Here is a 26596-nt window from a genome sequence, read left to right as displayed (position 1 = left end):
AACATTCAGCCTATAGTAACCAGCCTGTTTTGAAGATTCATAGTCTCTGCCCATGTTGGTAAACCCAGGAGGACAAGGCAGCAGGGTGTCCCTACCCTAGGGACACTCGCCTTCATCTTGCTTGTTTTTCCTCTCAATCTCCAACCCTGGAAACGCCAGTAAGATGAAGAAATGAAAGAACAATAGTTCCTGGTAACTATTGTTGGATGTATTTCAGGCATGAAAACTAGCTAAATTAGGAGACACTTAGAAGGGACAATAAAGACATTACTGGTTACATGGTATTATGAAATTTGGGAAACAACGTAGGACAGTAGGTAAAACAAGGATGGGGTGTTAGGCATGAAAAACTGTGTATTAGAATATATTTAGATCTCGAGAGCGTTTGGGGAGAAAATACGGGGTTTCTCTGATAAAGAGTTCTGCAAATCAGGTTTCAAGTCATGAGCAAACAACAGTACAACAGAGGAAAAAAAATTTAGAAGCTGAACTAGGAGATTTTTATTTGGCGCCTATTTGATGCAGGAGTCTAAGCACCACCCTTCCTTTCTGCTTAAAAATATGGGCGGGGCTTCGGGTCTGGAAACTCCCTGAGGCGGTAGAGCTGGCCTGAGCGGTTCCCAAACAGGTCCGAACCACCACTATATAAACGCGACACTGCTAGCGCTACAGCATTCTTGTTAAGGCTGTAGACATGTCTGGCCGTGGTAAGGGCGGTAAAGGCCTGGGCAAAGGGGGCGCCAAGCGCCACCGCAAGGTGCTGCGGGACAACATCCAGGGCATCACCAAGCCGGCCATCCGGCGCCTAGCCCGGCGCGGCGGCGTCAAGCGCATCTCCGGCCTTATCTACGAGGAGACCCGCGGGGTGCTGAAGGTGTTCCTGGAGAACGTGATCCGGGACGCCGTCACCTACACCGAGCACGCCAAGCGCAAGACCGTCACCGCCATGGACGTGGTCTACGCGCTCAAGCGCCAGGGCCGCACCCTCTACGGCTTCGGCGGCTAGAGGTACCTCAGGCCAGTACTCTTAATTCAAAAGGCCCTTCTTAGGGCCACCCACCAAATCTATTTAAGAGCCGTACACAACATGCACTTGTTTTTTTTCTTTTGGACCCCTTACCTGGAGTTTGGTTTCCGGCAACTATAGCATCGAAAATTGGGGTATTTAAACCGAGCTTTGTCACTTAATCCATATCCCGTCAGCATCCACGCCTACCGTACTCAGTTTGATCGTAATCCGTACATTAACTGCACAGACATTAAGTGTAACCTGGGCTTATTGGCCATTTCAACTGTGCCCGCACAGCAACATCTAGGGCAAAGTAGTTCACTACGTTAGGGCTGGCAGTGGGTAGTACAATCAAACCCTTTTACAGAATTATTTGGCCAGCTCTCGTTTTAATAAAGTGTTTAAGCACGCTGAAGCTTGATAACCCTGGCATGGGACTTGGCTAGATTTCAACTTCAATGCCTTTTTTCATACACCAGTTCCCTTTCATGTTTTTTAGTAAACTTTTTGTCAAGGATCCAATTATGACGCCGTATTTAAAGTAGCAGAAAGCACTTTAAGAATGTTGATGCATCCTGCAGGCTTTTTTTAAAGCCAATAAAATTTTATTCTGTACAATAAGCCCAATGGCCAAATCAGAGGCGCGAAAATGCTTCCTTAAAGAATAAGCCCAGATCCAAATCTGTGGGCGGGAAATGGTGGAAAGGGTGGGGCAAGTGGAAAGGGCGGGGCAGGGGAGGGAGGCTGCGCCCTATTATCCAATCAAGACTCGCGGCCACTATATATATTGGGAAGCCAGCCTCCTCTGCGATTAAGCAAGTGGCGCGACTCAGCCATGGCTCGTACGAAGCAGACCGCTCGCAAGTCCACCGGCGGCAAGGCGCCGCGCAAGCAGCTGGCCACCAAGGCGGCCCGCAAGAGCGCGCCCGCCACCGGCGGCGTGAAGAAGCCGCACCGCTACCGGCCCGGCACGGTGGCCCTGCGCGAGATCCGGCGCTACCAGAAGTCCACGGAGCTGCTGATCCGCAAGCTGCCGTTCCAGCGGCTGGTGCGCGAGATCGCGCAGGACTTCAAGACGGACCTGCGCTTCCAGAGCTCGGCCGTGATGGCGCTGCAGGAGGCGTGCGAGGCCTACCTGGTGGGGCTCTTCGAGGACACCAACCTGTGCGCCATCCACGCCAAGCGCGTCACCATCATGCCCAAGGACATCCAGCTGGCTCGCCGCATCCGCGGGGAAAGAGCTTAAATCTCCTGGCATCTTCCTTCATCTAATACCCTACCCCAAAGGCTCTTTTCAGAGCCCCTCAATTCTCACCAAAAAGGAGCTGTGGGTTCTAGATGATATGTGTCGTGCCAAAAATATCAAGGTTCTTGGAAGACAGCTATTGTGGGCTCCAACTTGTACTGTGCCATGCTATTACTACTTGTTCGGAGGTTATGTTGCAGACTGCAAGTGGCTGGCACTGTGTTCTTACGTTAGCCTATTGCTGTTAATGGGAAGGCGGAGAAACCCTTTTTAGAAACTAAACAGTTATGGAAGTTATGGAAGGAACTGTTGGCCCATTCTTTGTTAGTACTGCCTAACGTGAATAACTTTGGAAACAAGTGCAGCTTCCCCTCGCCCGCCAAGTACTGTGCTGTGACTACAGGTAGTGCTCCATGTCTTCCTGTTGTAGAAAGAAATAAGGTTGAGGTTCAAGCCTTACAGCTGCCAGTTGCTTTTACCTGTACAACCTTTACCAGCTTACACAGCCTCCTTCTGGAACTCTTGTACAGCTGTAAAATGTGGCAAACGGATTAAAGTTTGTAGAGAGTGCTAAGGTTAGTTCCTGGCACTTTAGTTAAATACTCAACAAATATTGGCCTCTCCTACCACTAAAGCATGGACCTCGCCACCCCTCAAACCCCCTTACAAAATCTTCTGAAGGTTTGGGGATTAAAACAGTGGGAAATGCTTAGTTGGAACATTTTCTTGTTAAAATCTCCCTTTCTTTAGTTATTGATTTGCATAATTCTGAACGATGCAAGCCTGAAGCAGCATAGCCTGAAGCAGCATAACGTGTCTGTGAGGAGTTACAAAACACAACAATAGTAAATACTTTAGGTTTAGGGGGCAAAATATAGTGTGTCACATTAAAAAAAAAGTTTAAAAATGGAAAAAATTGGAGGGCCATACAAAAACAGATGACTGTCCAGATTTTACTAGAGTAGGCTGTAATTTCAATTCCAGGAGCTCCTGGGGTTGAAGTGTGTTGGTTCTACGTTTTTCAAAGGGAAGAACCGACTGCTGGTTGCATTAGGTATCCTAAACATCATAACCAAGCTCAAAATCCTGTCCATGTCTCGCACCTCTCCTCAGTAAATAGAAAAATTCACTGTCCCTTCAAACTTTTGGTCATTGCCTCAGTTCCCTTGAATGTTAATGTTTTCCTAATTTCTTCTAAACTTCTATAACCTCCAGTCCCTTAATGCTCAACCCATACTTCTCATAGTGAGTAGGCAATTATTTCACTGAAGCATATAGGTCTATCTTAAATACATAAAAATTCCCACACTGATGTCCTACAAAAGAGAATGTTCCTGACCATGGAAATTTGTTAAATGTAGATGGAGGTAAGGAGTTTGAGTGAGAGCACTGGGAAAAGCGCCTTAAAAGATAGACAAAATCCCATGCCATCTAAAACAGTTTGAGGTTTTGAGGGCTCCTGGAAACCCTTGAATAATTTTTATCAGGTATCAGAGTTTTTTTCAAAAATACATTATCTAGGCTAAGCAATTTTTGTTCATACTTTAATGGATTTGCCAAGGAGAAAAGGCATCTCAGTCAAAAACATACCAAATTTGTTTGAATTTGAATGCAGTTCATTCCAACCTGATGCCAAAGCAAATTCTATTCCTCCTGGACGAAGTCACTCTGGCAACAGAACTATTACGTCTCTAAAGACATGGGCATGTGGAAACTCCTTGAGAGGCAAAACCGGTTTTTAAAGAAAGATCTATATGGTTAATTTGGGGCTGTATGTAACCAGCCACCCTGCGCCTGTGTTACTTCCTGCAGTTCGAAACCAAGTTTATGGCAAAACCAAGGAACCTAGTGTCTTTCCTACTGCAAGAATCAAAGGCCGAATTTAGGGACAAATCCTTTTTAAAAACATTCGCTTGATACTTATTAGGAATTTACTGTAACATCCAACTAACTAGCTCGATGCCTTGAGCCCGGTGGGTACCTATGAAAAGCTGAAGGGATTTTTTTAAATATCTTTCATCAGTTGCGCGTAATTCATTAAAACACAAACAAGTATGTGAACCTGGAGGCTATTTTCCTCCTTTGGAGTTTCAAAGGATAAAATTCTGTACGATTTTTTTTAGCATTTAATCAAATTTGGGGGACTAACAAACACAGTTTGGAAGTCCAACCACGAGAGGCGGCTGCCCTAGGGCGGTGGATTGGACGCTCCACCAATCACAGGGCAGCACCGGCTTATATAAGCCCCAGGCCCGAGCAAGGCAGCATTGCAAAACTTGCTCTTCGGATCTTGAATCCTATTTCCTCTGGCAGTTTCTCCCATCGCCATGTCGGAAACCGCTCCTGCTGAGACGGCTGCCCCGGCGCCGGTGGAGAAATCCCCTGCTAAGAAGAAGGCAACAAAGAAGCCTGCGAGCGGAGGGGCGGCCAAGCGGAAGGCAACTGGCCCCCCAGTTTCTGAGCTGATCACGAAGGCCGTGGCCGCCTCCAAAGAGCGCAATGGCCTCTCTTTGGCTGCACTCAAGAAGGCGCTGGCAGCGGGAGGCTACGATGTGGAGAAGAACAACAGCCGCATCAAGCTGGGTCTCAAGAGCCTGGTGAGCAAGGGCACCCTGGTGCAGACCAAGGGCACCGGTGCTTCTGGCTCCTTTAAGCTCAATAAGAAGGCAGCCACCGGGGAAACTAAGCCCAAAGCGAAGAAGGCTGGGGCCACTAAGGCAAAGAAGCCTGCCGGGTCCACCCCGAAGAAGCCCAAGAAGGCTGCGGGGGCTAAGAAAGCTGTGAAGAAGACGCCCAAGAAGGCCAAGAAACCCGCGGCTGCTGGCGTCAAAAAGGTGGCCAAGAGCCCTAAGAAGGCGAAGGCCGCCGCCAAGCCGAAAAAGGCTGCCAAGAGCCCCGCTAAGCCCAAGGCTGTGAAGCCTAAGGCCGCCAAGCCCAAAGCCGCAAAGCCTAAGGCAGCAAAACCCAAAGCTGCAAAGGCCAAGAAGGCGGCTCCCAAGAAGAAGTAGGAAGTTGGCGCTCGAGGTAGCAAACCCCCAAAGGCTCTTTTCAGAGCCACCCAGAGACCTCTGAAAACAGCTGTGCACTAAATAATCAACTGTCCTCTGGTATTCTTACTTTGGCTCAGGCATTCAACTTTCTTCCTCCGACAAAGTTTACAAGGATGTAACATGGCTGAAACTTTAAAAAGCCCGCGCCGTGTTCTGATAGGTCCCTGATTCAAAAAACAGTAACTACGCCCACACCCGCCACTTCGGGCGCCGCCGCGCAAGATCTGATCCGTGGGCGCCGCCGCGCGAGATCTGATCCGTATGAGTGTCCTAAAAACCAAAGGTAATAAGATAGGAACGCGGGATCCCTTAGCCCCAAGCATCCAACCCAACCCGCATCTCTCGTGTTAATTTATTTTTGGGTTCGCTGAGCCACAAGGGGGAGGGAGAAGTTACCGATTTTTTTTTTTACGATGGCTCTTGGCTCAACTTCCGCAAACCACCAGTAACAGTGACAATGGGATTGACACTTGAGCCAGCTCTTCCACAGAAAAAGTAGGTGGCTCTGAAAAGAGCCTTTGGTTTAGAAGGCTTTGCTACGGAAACCTTACTTGCCCTTGGCTTTGTGGTGGCTCTCGGTCTTCTTGGGCAGCAGCACCGCCTGGATGTTGGGCAGGACGCCGCCCTGAGCGATGGTGACTTTGCCCAGCAGCTTGTTGAGCTCCTCGTCGTTGCGGATGGCCAGCTGCAAGTGCCGCGGAATGATGCGCGTCTTCTTGTTATCGCGGGCCGCGTTGCCAGCCAGCTCCAGGATCTCGGCCGTCAGGTACTCCAGCACCGCCGCCAAGTACACCGGCGCCCCAGCTCCAACCCGCTCGGCATAGTTGCCCTTGCGGAGCAGGCGGTGCACTCGGCCCACCGGGAACTGGAGCCCGGCTCGCGAGGAGCGGGTCTTAGCCTTGGCGCGAGCTTTACCTCCCTGCTTCCCACGTCCAGACATGATTCCGCAATAGGAAACTGGCACAGAAGAGACTGAAGAGAAAAGAGAAAAACTCACAATTTATAACTACAGCTGGGCGCGAAAAAGAAGCTCTTCCATTGGCCAAAACAGCGGTTCTACTTTTTAGAAGACTAATAACAGTTCCTGTAAATGCGCGTTCTGATTGGATATCATTGAAAATGACATCTTACTAGTATTTCCCAATCAGACCTAGGCATTCACTAGATATCATTTGCATAAGGAGTTGTAAATAAAAAGAACCCGCTGCTCCCGTTGTTCTTCGTTTCTGGAGGATTTGGCAACCTTTCACCATGCCTGAGCCAGCTAAATCTGCCCCAGCCCCAAAGAAGGGCTCCAAGAAGGCCGTGACTAAGGCGCAGAAGAAGGACGGCAAGAAGCGCAAGCGCAGCCGCAAGGAGAGCTACTCGGTGTACGTGTACAAGGTGCTGAAGCAGGTCCACCCGGACACCGGCATCTCGTCCAAGGCCATGGGCATCATGAACTCGTTTGTCAACGACATCTTTGAGCGCATCGCGGGCGAGGCCTCGCGGCTGGCGCATTACAACAAGCGTTCGACCATCACGTCCCGGGAGATCCAGACGGCCGTGCGGCTGCTGCTGCCCGGGGAGCTGGCCAAGCACGCCGTGTCCGAGGGCACCAAGGCTGTCACCAAGTACACCAGCGCCAAGTGAGCTGGCCCACAGCCACCTATGACCGACCCAAAGGCTCTTTTCAGAGCCATCCACGCTTTCCAAAGAGAGCTGGCACTTAGTTTATCCCTGCAAAAGCAGTAATAATCTCAAGCCTTTAGTTGAATGCTGCTTAATTTATTCAACGCAGTAGATTTTTGATTTGTGGTATTTCAGATGTTTTATCGTGCTTATTTCACTTACCAACCAGACTCAATTTGAGTCACCTATTGCGTAAGTTATGGGCTAGAAAATTATCTGTTCTCTTTAACTGAATGTTTACTTACAAGTTATCATTTTGAGCAGCCGCAAATCCACTGTTTATGCCTTCCCCTTATCATGCTCTATAAATATCACCAAAGAATGAATTCAGAGAAAAGAACCAGGTTGTGTTACCTTTAGATTTTTTCATGTAATTTGATCTTGCATATTCTTAAGTTTTAATGTTTCATCCCCTTTGGCAATGGCATTTCTGTTCACTATTATCTTTACATGATCAAATTTTTTAACTGGGAGAAAGAATTTAGAATGTTCATCAGTTTCTTTTTGTGTCAGCTCCACATTTCGTCTCACTCTATTTCCTCTTCACCTTTTAATTTTTCCTTGAAATAGGGAGAAATTCTAAATGGAAAGGCGATCTTCGAGACAAAAAGAAAAAGGGGATGGCATTTTTTTCCCATGGGAGAAGTTCAGTCTCCTGGTGTTTAGGCCAGTATTTTAGGGGTAATTGTCAGGAATCAGTGTGGAAATACTAGTTCCAAGCCTTCTACAGACTATTATCAGACATTAAGATCTTAAAATCCAACACCATTACTGTTTTTCTAGACATTATTCAATATTTCCTATTAGGAAGTTCCCATCCTGGCTCAGTGGTTAACGAATCCCACTAGGAACCAGGAGGTTGTGGGTTCAGTCCCTTCCTTGCTCAGTGGATTAAGGATCCGGTGTTGCCATGAGCTGTGGTGTAGGTCGCAGACACGGCTCGGATCCCCTGTTGCTGTGGCTCTGGCGTAGGCTGGCGGCTACAGCTCCGATTGGACCCCTGGCCTGGGAACCTCCATCTGCCACAGGAGCGGCCCAAGAAATGGCAAAAAGACAAAAAAAGAAAGAAAGAAAGAAAATATTTCCCATTAAAGGACAGGAGGCCTTAGACTTCTGGGAATGGAAAGTACAAAAATGGGACTGAATTTATGAGCCCAGGAGCAAAGGAGAGTTAAGACAAAACCAGCAATTGTCTTCCCCGTAGCCTCAAGAAGATGACTAGAAACACTTGCAGAATGTTTATGGGGTTTAATATTCATTCATTTCTTTACATCAATGGCCACTGAGTATGAAATTAGTATTGGTATTGATGCAGTGAGGACATGACTAATATTAGGCTTAGAAAGGTAGTTATTTCTTGAAATGTCCCACATAGCTGTTCTCCATCCTATAAAGTCCCCATTTCTATACCATATAAATCCCATCTGTTCTATAAAGCCAATCCCAAATCTGATCTCTGTAAACCTTCTATGATTATTCCAGCTTGCATTTTTTCCCTTCTTGAGGTATCTCCAGAGTTTTTTCCTGTTTGTTGCAGTCTCTCCCACACACAAACACCCTGCCCATATACAAGCTGGGAACCCTTGTCTTTCTTGTGTCTTTATGCCTTTATCTCTAGGAGACCTAAGAAGTGTGATTTATTTCTAGAGTCTTCTTTTAATATTAAGCATTTTGTTTTATAATTTATGTTAAACAAACATTACTTAGTACTACTGTTATGGTTGACCTGTGGGACCTATACTTTAAATTAGAAGACCAATTCCTAAAACACTTGCCACTTACTTTAAGAGTCCAAGACTGTGGCTCCTCTGAAATCCTCAGTCTCCCCATCAGCAAACTGGGGATAAGAGCAATGCAGAGTCACAAGATTATTGTGAGGATCACTGAGACTGCTTTGTGACTGTTTAAAAATTATTATGCACATATATCTGTATATATTAAAAAGGAATCTTGTACATCTATTTGGCATTTGAAAGGCTTAGGATATCTTTATTTATCAAACTGAACCTCAGAGTTCAGGCCTTACAGTGTTTTTTTCCTTCAATATTTGTTAAGCATATAGAATGTTTCATAAACTCTTCTAGGTGCCAGAATATAGCAGTGAACTAAACAAGAAAGTTATGCACTCACAGAGTTTATTTTCTAACATGAGAACAAGACATGCACATAAAAACAAAGTGTTGGGAGTTCCCATCGTGGCTCAGTGGTTAACGAATCTGACTAGAAACCATGAGGTTGTGGGTTTGATCCCTGGCCTCGATCAGTGGGTAAGGATCCGGCATTGCCGTGAGCTGTGGTGTAGGTTGCAGACTCGGCTCAGATCCCGTGTTGCTGTGGCTCTGGTGTAGGCTGGCCCCTACAGCTCCAATTAGACCCCTATCCTGGAAAACTCCATATGCCGCGGGAGCGGCCCTAGAAAAGGCAAAAAGACAAAAAACAAAGAAACAAAAGACAACGAACTGTCAAAATATATTAAACGTTTGGGAGGGAAACAAAGCAGAAAAGTAAGATAGGGAATGGTTTTGTGTCTTCTATTTTAAATAACAATTATAGAATGTTCACCAAGAAGGTGAAATTTTGGAGTTCCGCCTTGGCACAACGGGAACTCCGGTGTCTCTGCAGCACCAGGCACAGGTTCGATCCCTGTATAGTGTGTCAAAGGATCCAGCATTGCCACAGCTGCAGCACAGGTCATAACTGCAGCTCAGATCTGATCCCTGGCTTGGGAACTGTATATGCCTCGGGGTCGGCAAAAAAGGAAAGAAAAGAAAAAGGTGAAATTTTAACAAAGATGAGGAGATGGTGAGGAAATGAGGGAGTAGGCCATCTGGCAGACTCTACTAGGCAAAAGGAAGCAGAAACAAGAGATATATATGGGGTCAGGGGGAAATACCTGGTATTAGTCAAGGGACAGCAGCAGCTGGCCTATGTGGCTGAAACTGAGATGGCAAAATAGCTGGAGGTGGGAAACAGCAGTGGGGGAGGGGCTTTCCAGAATGCATAGGACTTTATAGGACAGTATAGTGGACTTCATTGTTATATATTTTAAATTCTTAGGAGCTGCAAAGCTGTGGGTTTTGGATGATCAACTGTGACACGTCTCTACTCCAGATTCTGCACTTCAAAAGGAAATCTCTTGATCCTCACCTGGAGCACCAAACCAAACCAAACCAAACCAAACAAAACAAACGCACCACAAAAGGTGCTCTGTGTGGAGGTGTCATTTTCCATCTTTGCTGAAACCTCTCAGAGAGGTTAGAGGAAAGGAGGACTCCCAGGCCAAGTCAGGGCATCAGGGACCCCAGAAGTACCAGACCTTTCCCTGCAGATATAGGAACTCCAGGCCTTATACTCCCAAGAGTTAATTTTGTTCCAGAACAGTCCTCCTCTCCACAATCTTCTGATCCAAGCAGATCTCTGTGGAAGGATCACCAATTTTGAATGGGCTTCCAGATGGGGGTCACCAGGGATGATGTGAACAAGGGCCATTGTCAAATAAGGTGTCTGTCACACGTGAAAGCCATACCCACCACTTCACACTTGTGTCCACTCCTGAATCTTAACCTTTCTGTCACTTCTTGAACTTTTTCTGGCCTTACTTCCACCCTTGTCTCAAGCCTAGAAAGCAAAATCTCTCATATTTCTTCTCATGGTACATTATCCAATAATAATTGAATGCCCAGTTTCACTTGATCAGTTTTACAGTCCTAGTTTCTAATTTCTCTTGCATCCAGTGGTTCTCAACTTTAATCATGCCTTAAACTTGCTGGTGGAACTTTGGGAGTTCCTGTTGTGGTAACGAACCTGACTAGTATCCTTGCGAAGGAGGGTTAAATCTACTATCCTCATTGGTAACGAGCCAGACTAGTATCCATGAGGATGAGGGTTAAATCCCTGGCTTTGCTCTGTGGGTTAAGGATCAGGCATTGCTGTGGCTGTAGCATAGGCTGGCAGCTTGCAGCTCCAATTCAACCTTAGCCTGAGAACATCCATACACCTCAGGTGTGGCCCTGGGAAAAAAAAGAAAGGAAAACTTGCAGGTAGAACTTTGAAAATACATATATTACTGCTAAACTTTGCAGTAAATTCTGATTTAATTTATCAGAGGAGGGGCCTGGGCATCTAGAGTTTAAAATTCTCCAGCTAATACTAATGGCTATGAGGATTGAGAGGCACATTATTCTGTGCCAACTGTGGGACAAAGCCTCTAAGGTGTCACCCAGTAACACTTACCTTTTAATATTTGTGCCCTTCCCACATTGCTCCAGGGTTATAGTCAACCAGATATGACAGAAGTGATGGTATATCACTCTCAGGATTAGATAGGAAATTTCCATCTTTTTTTTTTTCATCTTTTTAGGACCACACCCACAGGATATGGAAGTTCCCAGGCTAGGGGTCAAATCAAAGCTGCAGCTACTGGACTACACCACAGCCACAGCAACACCAGATCCAAGCCTCATCTGTGACCTATACCACAGCTCATGGCAACATCAGATCCTTAACCCACTGAAGAAGGTCAGGGATCAAACCTGAAACCTCATGGATACAAGTCAGATTTGTTACTGCTGAGCCACAAGGGGAACTCGAGGAAGCTTCCATTTTGATCATCCCACTCTCTCTTGGATCACTTTTTCCAGAGAAAGGAAGCCCGCCCTTGTCATGAGTAACCTTAAAGAGATGCCCACATGGTGAAGTACTGAGGCCTCCAACAAACAGCATTATAAATGAGGCTTTTCTTGGACATTAGAAACTCCGGTTCCAGTCAAGCCTTTAGATGACCTAAGTCCCGGACTGTAGCCTCATGAGAAATCTTAAGCCAGGCCACCCAGCTTGGCTGCGCCCAGATCCCTGACCCTAAGAAACTCTATGAGATAATAAATGGTCAATGTCTTAAGCTGATCAATTTTGGAATCATGTTCTACACAATATACTTAGTTGATAATATTCCAACTAAAACCCTAGTAATCCCTTCTTTCAAGGTTGAACCTTATTATACTTCTTCTAAGAAACCTTCCCAGATGGCCACATTCCAGATCATTTATCCCCTCCAAATTTCTACAGCAATTAATATTAAATATAGTATGAGTAGAAAATAGAGCAATAGTGCCATTTAGCCTTTTGCTGCTTTATGACATTGTTCATATTATTTTATTTTGTATTGTTCAAACCAGTTGTTTGAGTTCCACTTTGATTGTTTTTTCTTTTTTCTGTATTGGGGGCAGTCTATACAATTATTTACTTCACTTTTTAAAAAAAATATATTTTAGAACATGAAATCAATGTATTTTAAAAGACACCTTGGAGTTCTCATTGTGGCTCAGTGGGTTAAGGACCTGATGTTGTCTCTGTGAGGATGTGGGTTCAATCCCTGGCCTCACTCAGTGGGTTCAGGATCCAGTGTCGCCAAAACCTGCGGCTTAAGTCTCAGATATGGCTCAGATCCAGTGTTGTCTAGGCCACAGCCTGGCAACAATTTGACCCCTGGCCTGGGAACTTCTATATGCTGAAGGTGCAGCTGTAAAAAGAAAAGAAAAGCCAACTTTACGTAACTACCTTGGTGGAAAATTTGTACCCCTGAACATAAACAGAACATAACTATAAAACAATATTTTAAATATACATATAGGAGTTTCTGCTATGGCACAGTGGGTTAAGAATCAGACTGCAGGGAGTTCCCGTTGTGGCTCAGTGGTTAACGAATCTGACTATGAACCATGAGGTTTCAGGTTTGATCCCTGGCCTTCTTCAGTGGGTTAAGGATCTGATGTTGCCATGAGCTGTGGTATAGGTAGCAGATGCAGCCTGGATCCTGCGTTGCTGTGGCTGTGGTGTAGGCTCGTGGCTACAGCTCTGATTCGACCCCTAGCCTGGGAACGTCCATATGCCGTGGGTGCGGCCCTAAAAAGACAAAAAAAAAAAAAAAAGAATCAGACTGCAGCAGGCCACTGTGGAGGTGCAGATTCAATCCCCAGCCCAGAGCAGTGGGTTAAAGGACCGCAGGATTGCAGCAGCTGCTGTGTAAGGTGCAGCTGTGGCTCAGATTCAGTCCTGGCCGGGGAACTTCCATATGCCACAGGTGTGGAGATACATACATATACAATTCAGTTCCAATTATACGTTGTTTACTGCCTACTGCTTTGCGCCTGAGACCAGTTCTTTGTTATGAACAGTCAGAGAGGGAGGCAAGGATTACCAAGTGTTAGAGAGGACTTAAAGACCTGCCAGGACCAAATTAATGCTTTCCCTGTTACTTAATCAGAAAGATTTAAAGAGCGTAGAAAAGAGAATGATATTTTCACTCTCTCTTTCAACCTTTTAAACACCAAAGTCCCAAACATACAAATTATAATAATTTTCTGTGCCCCCACTGGTACTTAGTACAGATCAGGGAAAATACTGGTTGAATGAATGTGCTGTTTAATTGAACCACGATTATATGTCTCACTCAGGAAATATAAAACTATATGACCAAGAGCTCGCTTTGTGGTGGAACATTTATTAAGTTATATTTATTTTTATTTATCAAATGATTTATTATTTCATTTAAAGAAGAAAATCTGTGTCATGCCTTTTTCATAGAGCTTTCATTTGTGCACCTTATCCAGGTCCCAGGAACACACCTGGAAACAGTGCACATCATCTCATAAAGTCCTAAGAAAACTGGGACCTTATTATTATCTCCTTTTACTGATAATCAGGAGAATCAGAGGTTAGGCTGCACAAGGTAGGCTTGCAAGTCCTGTTATTGCCCAGCCTCAGGACTGAAGAAAAATGTCTCGAGACAGCGACAGGGACATCAATGGTTTATTTGATAGGGGATCTTACAAGCCTGAAGCAATGTCCTAGACTGGCACTCCACTATGTACCAACAGCGGGCAGGACAGGGCCATGGTCTTCAAGGGGTGTCGTGGGGATCAATTAAGGTGCAATTGTTGTCAGGTGGGCTCATCTGTTACCAGGGAAACCAGCAGAGGACATCCTTCAAAGTATCTTTGGTTAATAAGGGGCAGATATTTCCCTTTAAAAACCCAGCATGGTGACACTATTTTGTTCTAAAAATCAGGACAATTACTGGTTGAAGGAGGGGGGCGAGCAACACCAGATCCTTAACCCACTGAGCGAGGCCAAGGATTGAACCCACATCCTCATGGATACTAGTAGGGTTCATTGCCACTGAACCACAGCGGAACTGTTAGTTACCCCGAGCCACAGAGGGAACTCCTGATAAGCTCTATGATTAAGCAGAAGGGTCAGTCCTGTGAGCAGAGTGAGGGGAAGCAGGGGCTGTTGGAGCAGGGGATGTACAGAGAGAAGAAGAGTCATTTTGCATGGCCTGATCATACTGACTCCTTGAGGTAGTATCCAAGATACCCAGCTAACAAGAATGGGCAGAACTTCAGTCTTCAAATGTTTTCCAGGGCCTGTGCTCCTTCCACCTGGTCAGGCTTCTTTAGAGTAGCTTCTTAATTCTGAATATCAGAATGACCTCTTTGGGTGCTCCATTCTGTTTTTCTATTTTCAGCATTTTATTCTCATTCACGTATTTCTGTTGCTTATCTCCTTGTACATCTGGATGTTTGTTGTTGTTTGTTTTTGTTTTTTGGGGGCCGCAGCATATGGAAGTTCCCAGGTTAGGGGTGGAATTGGACCTACAGCTGCTGGCCTACGCAACGTGGGTCTGAGCTTTGTCTGTGACCTACACTGCAGCTCATGGCAACACTGGATCCCTAACCCACTGAGCAAGGCCAGGGATCAAACCTGCATCCTCATGGATACTAGTCAGATTCATTTCCAGTGCACCACAATGGGAACTCCCTGGATGTGCTTGATTTCAATTGCTCTAGTAGTTTGTCATTTGGGGGATTATTGAATGTCAGTGTGTACATCATGGCTTTGCACTTAAAAATCTACCCTCAAGCAATAAACTCTATGGCACTTACATCTTGCTTTTGGCATATGGGGAAAAATCACATTAGTTACTGGCTGTCATTTACTGAGTGTGTACTGTCTTTAGTTACTGTGCATTATCTATTTTTCTAATCTAATTAGGTAAGTGCTAGTGATCTACAGCTAAAGAGACAGAGGATTGGGATTGTAGCATTATATTAATTCATTGGCTGCTTTAGTAGTTTTCTACGGCAGTCATAACAAGGTGCCTCAGTCTGGGTGGCTTAAAAAGCAGAAATTTGTTTTCTCACGGCTGTGAAGCTACAAGTCTGAGATCAAGGGGCCAGCAGGGTTAGTTCCTTCTGAGTGCTATGAGGGGAGGGTGGGTTCTACGCCTCTCTCCTTAGCTTATAAATGGCCATCTTCCTCCCTCTGTCTTCACACATCTTCCTTCTGTACTTGTCTGTGTCCAAATTCACTCTACAACCCATGGAGGTTCCTATCCAAGATTGAACCTGAGCCTCTGCAATGACTAGAGCTGCTATGGTCAGATCCTAACCCACTGTGGCCACAGAGGGAACTCCCCAAATTTCGCCTTTTAAAAAAGGACACTAGTCATATTGGAGTGGGGCCCATACTGAAGCAGGTCTATCCCTAAATATGGTTACATTCTGAGGGTTGGCAGGGTGGATTATTCTCCCCATTATAGCTGCCTTCCTTTAAGTAGAACAGCTTATAGAAATCAGGAGTGGAGGACTTCCTTCCCTGGACTAGGCAGTTTTGGTTCTTTGATAAGGAACAAGGAGGACAAAAGAAACTAAAATTGGGAGTTCCCTGACAACCTAGCGGTTAAAGATCCCCATTGTCACTGCTGTGGTGTGGTTCCATCCCTGGCAGGGGAACTTCCATGTGCTGTGGGTGTGCCCCACACCCTACCCCCAAAGAAACTAAGAATAAGGATAGGTTAATGCTTAGACTACTACTTTAAAAATAATTGCATAGTATCTGTGTTGCAAATAACTAAACAGCATTCATATCGCATCCACAGTGATAATTTTTTAGCCTTTTACTTGGGCAAACCTGGATTGCTGACTCTTTGGGAGAGTGAGCATAAACGGTCTTCCCAGTGGGGCTGCTGCTTCAGAGAGGGACCTCTTCTTGTCTATTTCATTACTGCTTTCAAGGGAGAAATCATGGTCAGATGTGAGATATAACAGTAACTCCATGTCTTGCATGGAGAGTTTCAGTGGGCAAGTTTCTCTCTGCTCCTTGGTAGCATGATTTAGATGTAAATTGGCACACATTTCTAACAAATGAAATACAGGGTGTCTGCAAGCATTATGTGATATATCTTTCTTTTTTTAATTTTAATTTTTTTTTTTTTTAGCTGCAACATGCAGGGGCTTGATGTGGGATTTCAGTTCCCAGGCCAGAGGTTAAACCCAGGCTGCAAGGGTGAAAGAGCCAAATCTTAACTACTAAACCACCAGGGAACTCCTAAATTTGCATTTTTTGAGCATTGTCTTTTGGAAAAGTTAGATTTTAGTTTGTCTCAATTTCAGTGCTATAATCAACAGGCACTTTGCTATACATGTTTTTTTCTAATAGGAAAGGCAAAAGTTACTGATTGTGTTATGGGTATAGGGTAGAGCTACATGATCCTCCAAAGAGAATTTGACCAGTATTCTCCAAGAAAAAAATTGCCATTTTACTTTTTTCTACTTTTTCTCCTGTCCTCGGGAATAAAAGAGAGAAACCCATTGCTAAAACGAATACAGATGGCTCATCTCCATTCGTTTTCAAAGAATTTAGTATGATGATAATAAAACCCCACAAAATCTATCATTTTTACAGTGAAGGCCACTACCATGAAGTTAATAAACTGACTGTGTCGTTGATCTTCTAGCTACTTAGACAAACTACTCCCCTTCTCTGTGCATCAGTTTGTTCATCTATGAAATAGGTATGGAATGATAATGGCCTTAAAGGACTATTGCAGGCCATCATTTTCCCCACATGGAATGGACTGCGGTGAGGAACACTGGAGTAGTAAGTGTACGGTACATATTCTTCTATACTTTTTAACTCCATCAAATTACAACTGCCACATTATTTAAAGTCATGGTTGTGGCTTGTAGAAATCTGTGGTCCCTGGTGTGGCCACTGCCAAAACACTAGGCTTGAAGGAAGCAATAACTACAGACTGATGTAGGTGAAGGGGATAAGGATCCCATCCTAAGAAGTCAGGATGGTGTTCAGGGATTTGCCTCCGCCAAGATTTTAGATCCAACAAAAACATATCAGAGGACGGTCGAGATGGCGGAAGTGGAGAGTCCACTGTAGATGTCACTGAAAGGGCTCTGATGAGGTTAATCATTCTGGTGGCTTCAGAAGGATCCCTTCTCATGCAAGAAGTGATGGACACAGTTCTGGGAAACAAAGGATATGTGAAAGGTTAAGAAGAAAAAAAGTGATTGAAGAGAAGATAGCCTTGATAAAAATGTCCTAGACCATAAAGTGAAGGTGTTTGAATGGTTGAATGTTAAGCTCTTTGGTATGGACACTCCAAAAATACAAAGCCAGAATGAAATACCTGAACTTCAGATATTTTACTCAAATACAACATATACTTTTTCAAGGCATATCTTATTTCCCTTACTGATAAAGTAGTGCAACTAATCTCTTGTGTGTTTAAATTTGGGGATTCACAGACACATTAACTATGTAAGTTATTGATTTCTTTAAATTTATAAACATGGTTTCATGGTTTTTCTTGGGGGGGAAGGGTGCATCTGTGGCACATGGAAGTTTCCAGGCTCGGGGTGAATTGGAGCTGCAGCTGCCAACCTACATCACAACCACAGCCAAACCAGATCTGAGCACAATCTCCAACCTACACTCATGGCAACGCCAGATCCCTAATACACTGAGCAAGGCCATGGATCAAATCCACATCCTTGTGGGTACTAGTCGGGTTCTTAAAATGCTGAGACACAATAGGAACTCCAAAACATGTTTTCTTTTTTTTTCTTTTTAGGGTTGCACCCACCTGCATATGGAAGTTCCTAGGCTAAGGGTCTAAATGGAGATGTAGCCCTTGGCCTACACCACAGCCATACAGGATCCAAGTCAAGTTTGCAACCTATACCACAGCTCACAGCAATGCTGGATCCTTAACCCACTGAGTGAGGCTGGGGATCAAACCCGAGTCCTCATGGATGCTATTGGGTTCGTTAACCACTGAGCCACAATGGGAACTGCAGTCCCTGTTTTCTTATACATTATAATTACTCTTTTAATATGGGTATTATAAAAGTTCAAAAATATGAAATTATAAATCACCTAAAAATTACATCCTCCAATTTCTAAAAAGATATAGTCAGATCTATTCAACTTTGAACCTGAGACCTTAAGCAAAGATTCAAAATAATTTTCCCCTTTCTCAAAGCCAGACTTTAGCTTGGAGAGATTTTTTCATGGCTAGACACTTATCTTGGCACATTGCAAAATAAAAATATTAGGTCACATATACTTTCTTATGCAATTTGAACAAATGGTAAATTTTGAATCAAGTGGTCAGTTGGTAAAATAACACTTCTTTTGGCTGGACTTCCAGGCTTTTTCCCGGGAGAGACAAACTAGTTTTAAATATGCCATTCTTAAGGGCCTAAAATGAAGAGATGGGACCCTGACTTCTTGATTTGAAGATAGGGGAACAGCTCTTCTTCTTCTGTACTATTTTAAAATTTTTATTACAATCAGTAGAGGAACAGTAAATCTAAGTGACATGCAGAGAAAAAAAACACAGAGTAGGGAGTAGGACCTAATCCCTCCCTTACAGAGAAATTTCACTCAGAGAAATTAGGGTGTGGAGAAAATGATAAGAGTTCTTCCCACAAAGCCGCAGGGAGGGCCCTGAATTCTCCCACTTAGGCTTAATTCACAAAGGGAAACCGTTAGTAAACTTCAAATTGCGAGCGCAGCATCTGGATTGGCTACCAATCCAAGGTGGCACTTGACAGATGCGTGCGAAGATCTGAACTGGGTTCTCACTTCCATTTCTTTCTTTTCTACCTTTCCAACTTGCTATTCGGCAAATCCAAACTCATGGAAAAGAGCCGGCACCTCTCGCCAAAGAAAAACGTGGGGAAAAACAAAAACAAAAACGATTTGTACCTTTCTGCTGTGTGCCAAGCGCTTTAGTCAGGTATCTTTAAGTTCAAATTAAAGATGGAGCTCTCAAGGGGTTGTTCACGAAAGCGTTTGCCAGGGTGGTAATTTAAAGTGCGAGGGGCTTTTGTTTTAGGAAATGGTATTTTGGAAATTCCCATCGCGGCACAGCTAAAACGAATTCGACTAGGAACCATGACGTTACGGCTCGATCCCTGGCATCGCTCAGTGGGTTAAGGATCCTGCGTTGCTGCGGCGTAGGCGAGCGGCTACAACTGATTCAACCCTAGTCTGGGAAGCTCCACATACCACGAGGATGTGGCCCTAAAAAGCAAACGAAAAACTATTGTTTCCTTTACTACACTTGGCTATCACGAACCTGATCCTTCTCGACATAAACATTTAATACAATATTGAGCGTTGCTGCAGCGCCACCTACATCTTAGTGGAAGTAATTTCTAACAAGATCAAAAGAAAAGCGGAAATTGCTTCTTTGCAGCAAATAAGAAAAAACCTCTGTATAAAGTGAGTGCCAGGTCTCTTTAGAAGATTGAGTGGCTCTGAAAAGAGCCTTTGTGATGTGGGATGAGCCTTACCAATCGCTCCGCTGCAGGCTGGCTCACTTGGAGCTGGTGTACTTGGTGACAGCCTTGGTGCCCTCGGACACGGCGTGCTTGGCCAGCTCCCCGGGCAGCAGCAGCCGCACGGCCGTCTGGATCTCCCGGGACGTGATGGTCGAGCGCTTGTTGTAATGCGCCAGCCGCGAGGCCTCGCCGGCAATGCGCTCAAAGATGTCGTTGACAAACGAGTTCATGATGCCCATGGCCTTGGACGAGATGCCGGTGTCCGGGTGGACCTGCTTCAGCACCTTGTACACGTACACCGAGTAGCTCTCCTTGCGGCTGCGCTTGCGCTTCTTGCCGTCCTTCTTCTGCGCCTTAGTCACCGCCTTCTTGGAGCCCTTCTTCGGGGCCGGAGCGGACTTGGAGGGCTCAGGCATAGTCAGGAATCAATCTGCGAACTACCCAAAGGTAAAAGGAAGGAGAATGAGACCGTCTGCTCCGTTCTCAGCTTCTTATACAAAGGAGGCAGCGAGCAAAGTCATGATTGGTGGGGAATCGTGGACACGTCACTTGATAGTTTTGGCCAATCAAAATAAGTGTATTTCAAGGCTAGGATTTCATTGGGTTAAGAAAAACTGCGGCTTTGGCCAATGGTACACTTTCATTTTCGCGCCCTGTAAAGACTATAAATGGTAGCACTTACTGTATAGCTCCACAATTTACTGTACCGGTTGTGTTTATTCTGTTGATCATGTCTGGACGGGGCAAGCAAGGTGGTAAAACTCGCGCCAAGGCTAAAACGCGCTCTTCCCGAGCCGGACTTCAGTTCCCAGTAGGAAGAGTTCACCGTCTGCTCCGCAAAGGGAATTATTCCGAGCGGGTTGGCGCCGGCGCGCCAGTGTATTTGGCTGCAGTGCTGGAGTACTTGACAGCTGAGATCCTGGAGCTGGCGGGCAACGCGGCCCGCGACAACAAGAAGACACGCATCATCCCGCGCCACCTACAGCTGGCCATCCGCAACGACGAGGAGCTCAACAAGCTGCTGGGCAAAGTCACCATCGCTCAGGGCGGCGTCCTGCCCAACATCCAGGCGGTGCTGCTGCCCAAGAAGACTGAGAGCCACCACAAGCCTAAGGGCAAGTAGAGGTTTGGTGTCCTTTGTAACTCAGACCTTCCCAAACCAAAGGCTCTTTTCAGAGCCACCTACTTTAGCAACAGAAGGAGCTGTGCTTTTGAAGTCGCACTGTTTTTCAGGTGGCAAGGTTTGGCCAGGGACTTTCCCTAGTACGTTAGTTGCTTTTCTAAACATGAAAGTGTGTTTTCCTCAGTAATTTCAATTAAATTTAGAGGAGAGCAAGATTCACGCATCCCTGTAGTTCCCCTACAGAGTAAAAGTCCTGAGACAAAAACTAGCACCCTGTGATCTTAGCCTCATTGTCCTAAATCGGTAGAATCTTTGCACCACTTTGCTAAACGGGAATACAGTAGTAATCCAGGCAGGTAAATTCTTTGTTTAAATAGCTTCAGGTAGAGAATACATTTCATAGTGAACTTAACGTAAATAATGAAGTAAAGACACTACGGAAACTACATTTGGGAGTGGGTGCCTTAACAAGTATGAAAAGTGGGTATTGTAAATTGCCATATCAGGTTCTTAGTCCTAATGATGTCAATTTTTTTACTTCCTTCTCCCATCATCACTCTCACCCTTCCCTCCAATCACCAAGTCACCCTAGCTAGAGAGGGCCTTCAATTCTCCACATCAGTCAATGTGTACTTTTCCTTATGAAAAATTTTAATGAGAACGAGTTTCTATAGCATTCCTAGTCCACTGGAATAAGTTTTGAGTTTTCTGAAATACTTGAATTTCCTATATATGTCTCAACTGCAATCACATGTAAATAATACTGCTTGGAATAAAAGTGACCACAGCAATCACAAAAGGAGGTATTACCTTTCTTCCCTTTTCTAACTTGTGATTATTTGATATGGGAAGATCCAAATCTAATTATTCAATTTTTTCCCTCTTTAAAAGCCAGCTGCATTTTGAGTTTTTAAATTTTAAACAACCATATTTCATATCAAGAACTGTAAAGTAAATGGTACAGCTCCAAGGGAGGCCTATAAGTTCTTTCAATTTATAATAAAATATGTAGTTACTCGTATTGATGTTGACGATGCAATTACTAACACTTTCTTTATTGCATTATTTCTATTCCCCACAAGAACCACCACATTGTTAAACTCATGCCTGCCTTAATAATTACTGGTTGGGGAGGTTATTTTGAGTTTTGTTTTGTTTTTTACTTTCGACCACAGTCCTGGCATGCAGAAATTCCTGGGCAGGGATGGAACCGGCAGTGGCAACCCTGATCCTTAACCCATTGCACCACAAGGGAACTCTGACTGATGTGGTTTTGATAGATCAAATCAGACCTTATAACCAAATAGTTGACAAATGAATATAAATTTTTTGTTTAACATAAAATGGTCAAATATGATATATCATTGTTTATAATTCCACCATAACTGAATTCTTAAAAATTGACTATTCCAATTTCATTGGATAAAGCACTTGCTGTTCTTCTTTATACATAATTAGAAAAAAGGTAAAACTTGGATTTAAAAAACGGAGATTTAAAACCTTCCCAAAAATCTTGCCAAGATAATTTAGATCATTGCTAATTTAATTTAATCTAATTTTTTTGAATTTTTATTTTTTTGCTTTTTAGGGCCACACTTGGGGCCTATGGAAGTTCCCAAGTGAGGCATCAATCAGAGCTACAGCTGTCAGCCTACTACACCACAGCCACAGCAATGCAGGATCCAAGCCACCTCTGTGACCTACATACACCGCAGCTCAAGGCAATACCAGATCTCATACCCACTGAGCAAGGCCAGAAATTAAACCCCCGTCCTCACGGATCCTAGCTGCATTCATTTCCACTGAGCCACAACAGGAACTCCCTCTAATTTAAACTAGATCCTGAAGAACTTTCTATAATTCCATAGTTTATATTTTAAGTTGTTTTTATAATAAGTTCAATTTTAGAAGATTTAAGAAAAATTTCTCTCTCTCTCTAATGGCTTGACTCACAGCATGTGAAAGTTCCTGGGCCAGAAATCCAATCCAAGCCACAATTGCAACCTATGCCACAGCTGTGGCAACACCAGATTGTTCACGCAGGGCACAATAGTTGAAATTCAAAGGTATTATTCAAACGTTATTTCTGAAGTTGCCCTTCCCATTGATTTCCACCTCCGCAGACTCTAGACTGCTATGAAAGCACAAAACAATACATTCCCATGTTAGATTTTTTTGTTTACTGTTGGGAGAGAGAGTTTCCTCTACTAAGGTTCTTCTGGCTAGTCTAATAATCAAATTGACAAGAGATGGATTAACAGGAGAAAAATAGAATTTATTTCATACATACAGGAACCACACATAAATGAAAAGTTCAAAGACAGAAAGGTAAGATGAGGCCTATAGGCCATCCTGAGCTAAGAAATAGGATAGGGACCTGGGGCTTCCAAGAACAAGAGGATGATTCACAGGACAATAAGAAGAAAAGCAGGTGTTGGGTAATTGTTTTGGCCTGTCATGCACATGGGTCAGTCAGATAGTATTTTTCTCTGGTAATAATTCTCAGTCTAGGAAAGACCCCCAATTTAAATTCTAGATAGTTAAGGGAGGAGCAGGAGTTCCTCATGAAATAGCAGGGTCACAATTGCCTTTACCTTCAAATAAGCCACATGTGAAAGTGACGTGTTTTGGGGAGCTCATCCTGAACCCCTTCAGTATCTTATCCACTAGTTTACAAAGTCCCTTAGAGTGAAGACTGGGTTTTGCTCATATTTGCATCTCCCCAGACGCTCGTTTGATGACAAGTACATAAAATATAGTCAATAAATTGTGGTAATTTTATAACAATAAAAATCCTTATAAAGTAAGTGATATAAATAAGAGCAAAAAAGAAACTGAAAGTTAAATGAGGTTGAAATCACATGGAGAAAAATGCAGAAATTGTTGAATTAATAACTACAAAGTAGCTAAACTGGAGGAGGAAGCCTAAAAGATCAAAGGGATCCATGGTGTTCCCATTGTGGCTCAGTGGTTAACAAATCCGACTAGGAACCATGAGATTGTGGGTTCGATACCTGGCCTTGCTCAGTGGGTTAAGGATCCCGTGTTGCCTTGAGCTGTGGTGTGGGTTGCAGACACAGCTTGGATCCCCTGTTGCTGTGGCTCTGGTGTAGGCCAGCAGCTACAGCTCCGATATGACCCCTATCCTGGGAGCCTCCATATGCCACCCGAGCAGCCCTAGAAATGGCAAAAAGACAAAAAAAAAAAAAAGATCAAAGGGGTCCAAGGAGCAAAGACCAGTTGGAAAGGTTAACACTGCCTTTTCACTTTATAATAATTTATGTGGGAAAAAGTTGATCTGGATGACCTTATTAAATTGGTGTGCCTCCTACTACTTTGATCTATCAACAGTCTCACATTTAAATAAATGCTACTGATGTTAATGAATATTAATTACCTGGTAGACTAATAAAATAGATTGAGTGATTTTGGGGACCAGTAATTTGGAAGATATCAGGGAATCTGGACAAGGGGCAAACAGTAAGGACAGAGAATTAAGGAGTTCCCAACAAAGCAAATTTCTCAGGCCCACAGACAATGCCTTTCCCTTAAGCTTGTGTGTGTATGGTTTTTATAAATTTCTCCTCTTCGAGACTTTTATCTATGCTTATTATTTCAATTGTTTATATGACAATATTAGTTTCACATGTTCTGTGGCTGCAAGCCCCCTATAATAAAAATCCAATTAACAAGAGAAAAACAAACAGAAGTTTAGTATCATGTACATCTCCCGTACACATGGGATACACCAAGAGGGGAACTGAGTAAAACTCCCAGAAGTGGCAGGAACTGCCACTCTACATACAGTCTTCAGATAAAGACAAAAGATGTTTTTTGAAGAGGTGGAGAGGAACTGTTGTAGCAATTAATCCTGAAAAGCACAGTAAACAAGGTAAAGCAAATATAAGTCCTGCACCTTCTGCATTGGTAAATTTCTTATGATGAGTTATCTTTCTTTTCTGGGCTATTAGAGGAAGAGACTCTTACAAATGAAGATTTCCATAAGAATGTAAACTTCCTTTAAAAAGGGATAGATTCTAATGATTTTAGAGTTTCTGTTGTGTCTGCTTTTTCTCAAAAATAATCAGCTCACAATAATTACTATGCTAAAGAGGGATATTTGGGGCCACATATTATGCTACTCTTCATTAAAAATGTCAGTATGGAGTTCCCACCGTGGTTCAGCATAAATGAATCTGACACGCATCCATGAGATCGAAGGTTAGATCCCTGGCCTCACTCAGTGGGTTAAGGATCCTGAGTTGTCTTGAGCTGTGGTGTAGGTCGCAGATGCGGCTGGGATCCCGAGTTGCTGTGGCTGTGGCATAGGCCGAGCAGCTGTAGTTCCAATTCAGCCCCTACTCTGGGAACCCCCATATATGCCTCGCGCGCGGCCTTAAAAAGACAAAAAGACAAAAAAAAAGTCAGTATAGTATAGTATACCCAAGCATAGTGAGGAAGTAAATTTGTGTTGAAAGGAAAAATGATTTTTAAAAAGTGGCTACCAGGGAATTGGCTAAAACTATTAAAGTGAATTCATAAGAATAAGAAACAGACATTAAAATATTTTCTCTTTAAATAAAGGAAATTTATTAAAATGCAATCAGTGCAAACCGTTCTAAAATGCCACTTACTGCATTGTCTAAATTTTCTTTGAAAGGATGTGTGCTTTTATCTATTCACCAAAATACTAAGCTAGCTACCAGTAGTGCTCTCTCTGTGGTGGGATAACGCGTTATTTTATTGCTCTCCTTTTTTACACTTCCCACGTTATTAACATTTTGCTTTCGCATTCAAAAACAGTTGTTAAAAATTTAAAACACGCTAACAAAATAGTTCACTGTTGCGTGAAACAGTGCAAAGGAACCAGGTAGGCTTTTCTTTCTTTTTTTTTTTGGTCAGATTCCCCTCCCCCTTACGGCCGGACTTCCCGCCTTCTTTCTCCAGGTTCTCAGTTCGGTCCGCCAACGGCCGTATAAAGGCCGGCATCAGGGCCGACTAGGGACCACTAGCTGCTGTTTTTGTGATATTTTGAAATGTCTGGTCGCGGTAAAGGCGGGAAGGGCCTGGGCAAAGGGGGCGCCAAGCGCCACCGCAAGGTGCTGCGGGACAACATCCAGGGCATCACCAAGCCGGCCATCCGGCGCCTGGCCCGGCGCGGCGGCGTCAAGCGCATCTCCGGCCTCATCTACGAGGAGACCCGCGGGGTGCTGAAGGTGTTCCTGGAGAACGTGATCCGGGACGCCGTCACCTACACCGAGCACGCCAAGCGCAAGACCGTCACCGCCATGGACGTGGTCTACGCGCTCAAGCGCCAAGGGCGCACCCTCTACGGCTTCGGCGGCTAAGTATTTGGTATCGCCATATTTTTCCTAACAAAAGGCCCTTTTCAGGGCCCCCCACTTTTTCATCTGAGGAGCTGTGATGCTAGTTTTGTTTTCTTTTTTTTGCACTCAGGGGTGCTCAGACTATAAACCATGTAGCGTTTTGTTGGTCTGGGCTTCCTGCATTCCAGTGCCACCATTTGTACAGTAGGGGCCGCTGCTCCACCAGTCCCTTATTTTTGAATATATTTGCTCAAAGTTTGCGTGGTTTTTTTAATTGAGTAAAGTGGGAGAAAACACTTCTGGATGCTATGTTCAGTACAATGCAACTTTTACAACCTAACCACTCTCAAACTGGAGTAACATTCCTATCTCAGATAACCCACACCCACTGTTTTACTGTCAAATAAAATTTAGAGTATGGCCGTGCTAACTTGGATGACATGTCTTCAGGTCCAAAACTGGGAGGAAAGTTGTAGAAAAGTTTTTGTCCAGGGCTGTTCATTAGTGACATCTGCTCCTCTGAATG

At 44.2% G+C, this 26596-nt stretch overlaps 6 protein-coding genes across 6 annotated transcripts; 4 read left to right on the top strand and 2 right to left on the bottom strand.

Moving 5' to 3' along the window:
- The first annotated feature begins 691 nt into the window (after nt 1–691).
- LOC125136229 (uncharacterized) lies at nt 692–26142 on the top strand. The gene is made up of 3 exons (XM_047796926.1): nt 692–983; nt 1801–2188; nt 25779–26142. The coding sequence occupies exons 1-3, from the start codon at nt 695–697 to the stop codon at nt 26089–26091; spliced, it is 990 nt and encodes a 329-aa protein (XP_047652882.1). The 5' UTR covers nt 692–694; the 3' UTR covers nt 26092–26142.
- On the top strand, nt 4519–5328 carry H1-5 (H1.5 linker histone, cluster member). Its single transcript, XM_047796895.1, has one exon. The coding sequence runs from the start codon at nt 4583–4585 to the stop codon at nt 5261–5263; it is 681 nt and encodes a 226-aa protein (XP_047652851.1). The 5' UTR covers nt 4519–4582; the 3' UTR covers nt 5264–5328.
- LOC125136206 (histone H2A type 1) lies at nt 5801–6282 on the bottom strand. Its single transcript, XM_047796904.1, has one exon. It carries the CDS (start codon nt 6243–6245, stop codon nt 5853–5855), a length of 393 nt encoding a protein of 130 aa, XP_047652860.1. The 5' UTR covers nt 6246–6282; the 3' UTR covers nt 5801–5852.
- Nucleotides 6516–6988, top strand: LOC125136218 (histone H2B type 1-K). The gene has a single exon (XM_047796914.1). It carries the CDS (start codon nt 6557–6559, stop codon nt 6935–6937), a length of 381 nt encoding a protein of 126 aa, XP_047652870.1. The 5' UTR covers nt 6516–6556; the 3' UTR covers nt 6938–6988.
- LOC125136212 (histone H2B type 1-N) lies at nt 15918–20119 on the bottom strand. Its single transcript, XM_047796909.1, has 2 exons — nt 19633–20119; nt 15918–17295 (listed from the first exon to the last, which is right to left on the bottom strand). The coding sequence occupies exon 1, from the start codon at nt 20034–20036 to the stop codon at nt 19656–19658; it is 381 nt and encodes a 126-aa protein (XP_047652865.1). The 5' UTR covers nt 20037–20119; the 3' UTR covers nt 15918–17295; nt 19633–19655.
- On the top strand, nt 20333–20779 carry LOC125136208 (histone H2A type 1-F-like). The gene has a single exon (XM_047796906.1). The coding sequence runs from the start codon at nt 20351–20353 to the stop codon at nt 20741–20743; it is 393 nt and encodes a 130-aa protein (XP_047652862.1). The 5' UTR covers nt 20333–20350; the 3' UTR covers nt 20744–20779.
- Nucleotides 26143–26596: the final 454 nt, after the last annotated feature.

The sequence above is a fragment of the Phacochoerus africanus genome, chromosome 9 (genome assembly GCF_016906955.1).
Source record: "Phacochoerus africanus isolate WHEZ1 chromosome 9, ROS_Pafr_v1, whole genome shotgun sequence".
NCBI classification, from domain to species: Eukaryota; Metazoa; Chordata; class Mammalia; order Artiodactyla; family Suidae; genus Phacochoerus; species Phacochoerus africanus.
The sequence above is the reverse complement of the archived record's forward strand: the minus strand, read 5'-3'. Positions and strand labels throughout refer to the sequence as shown.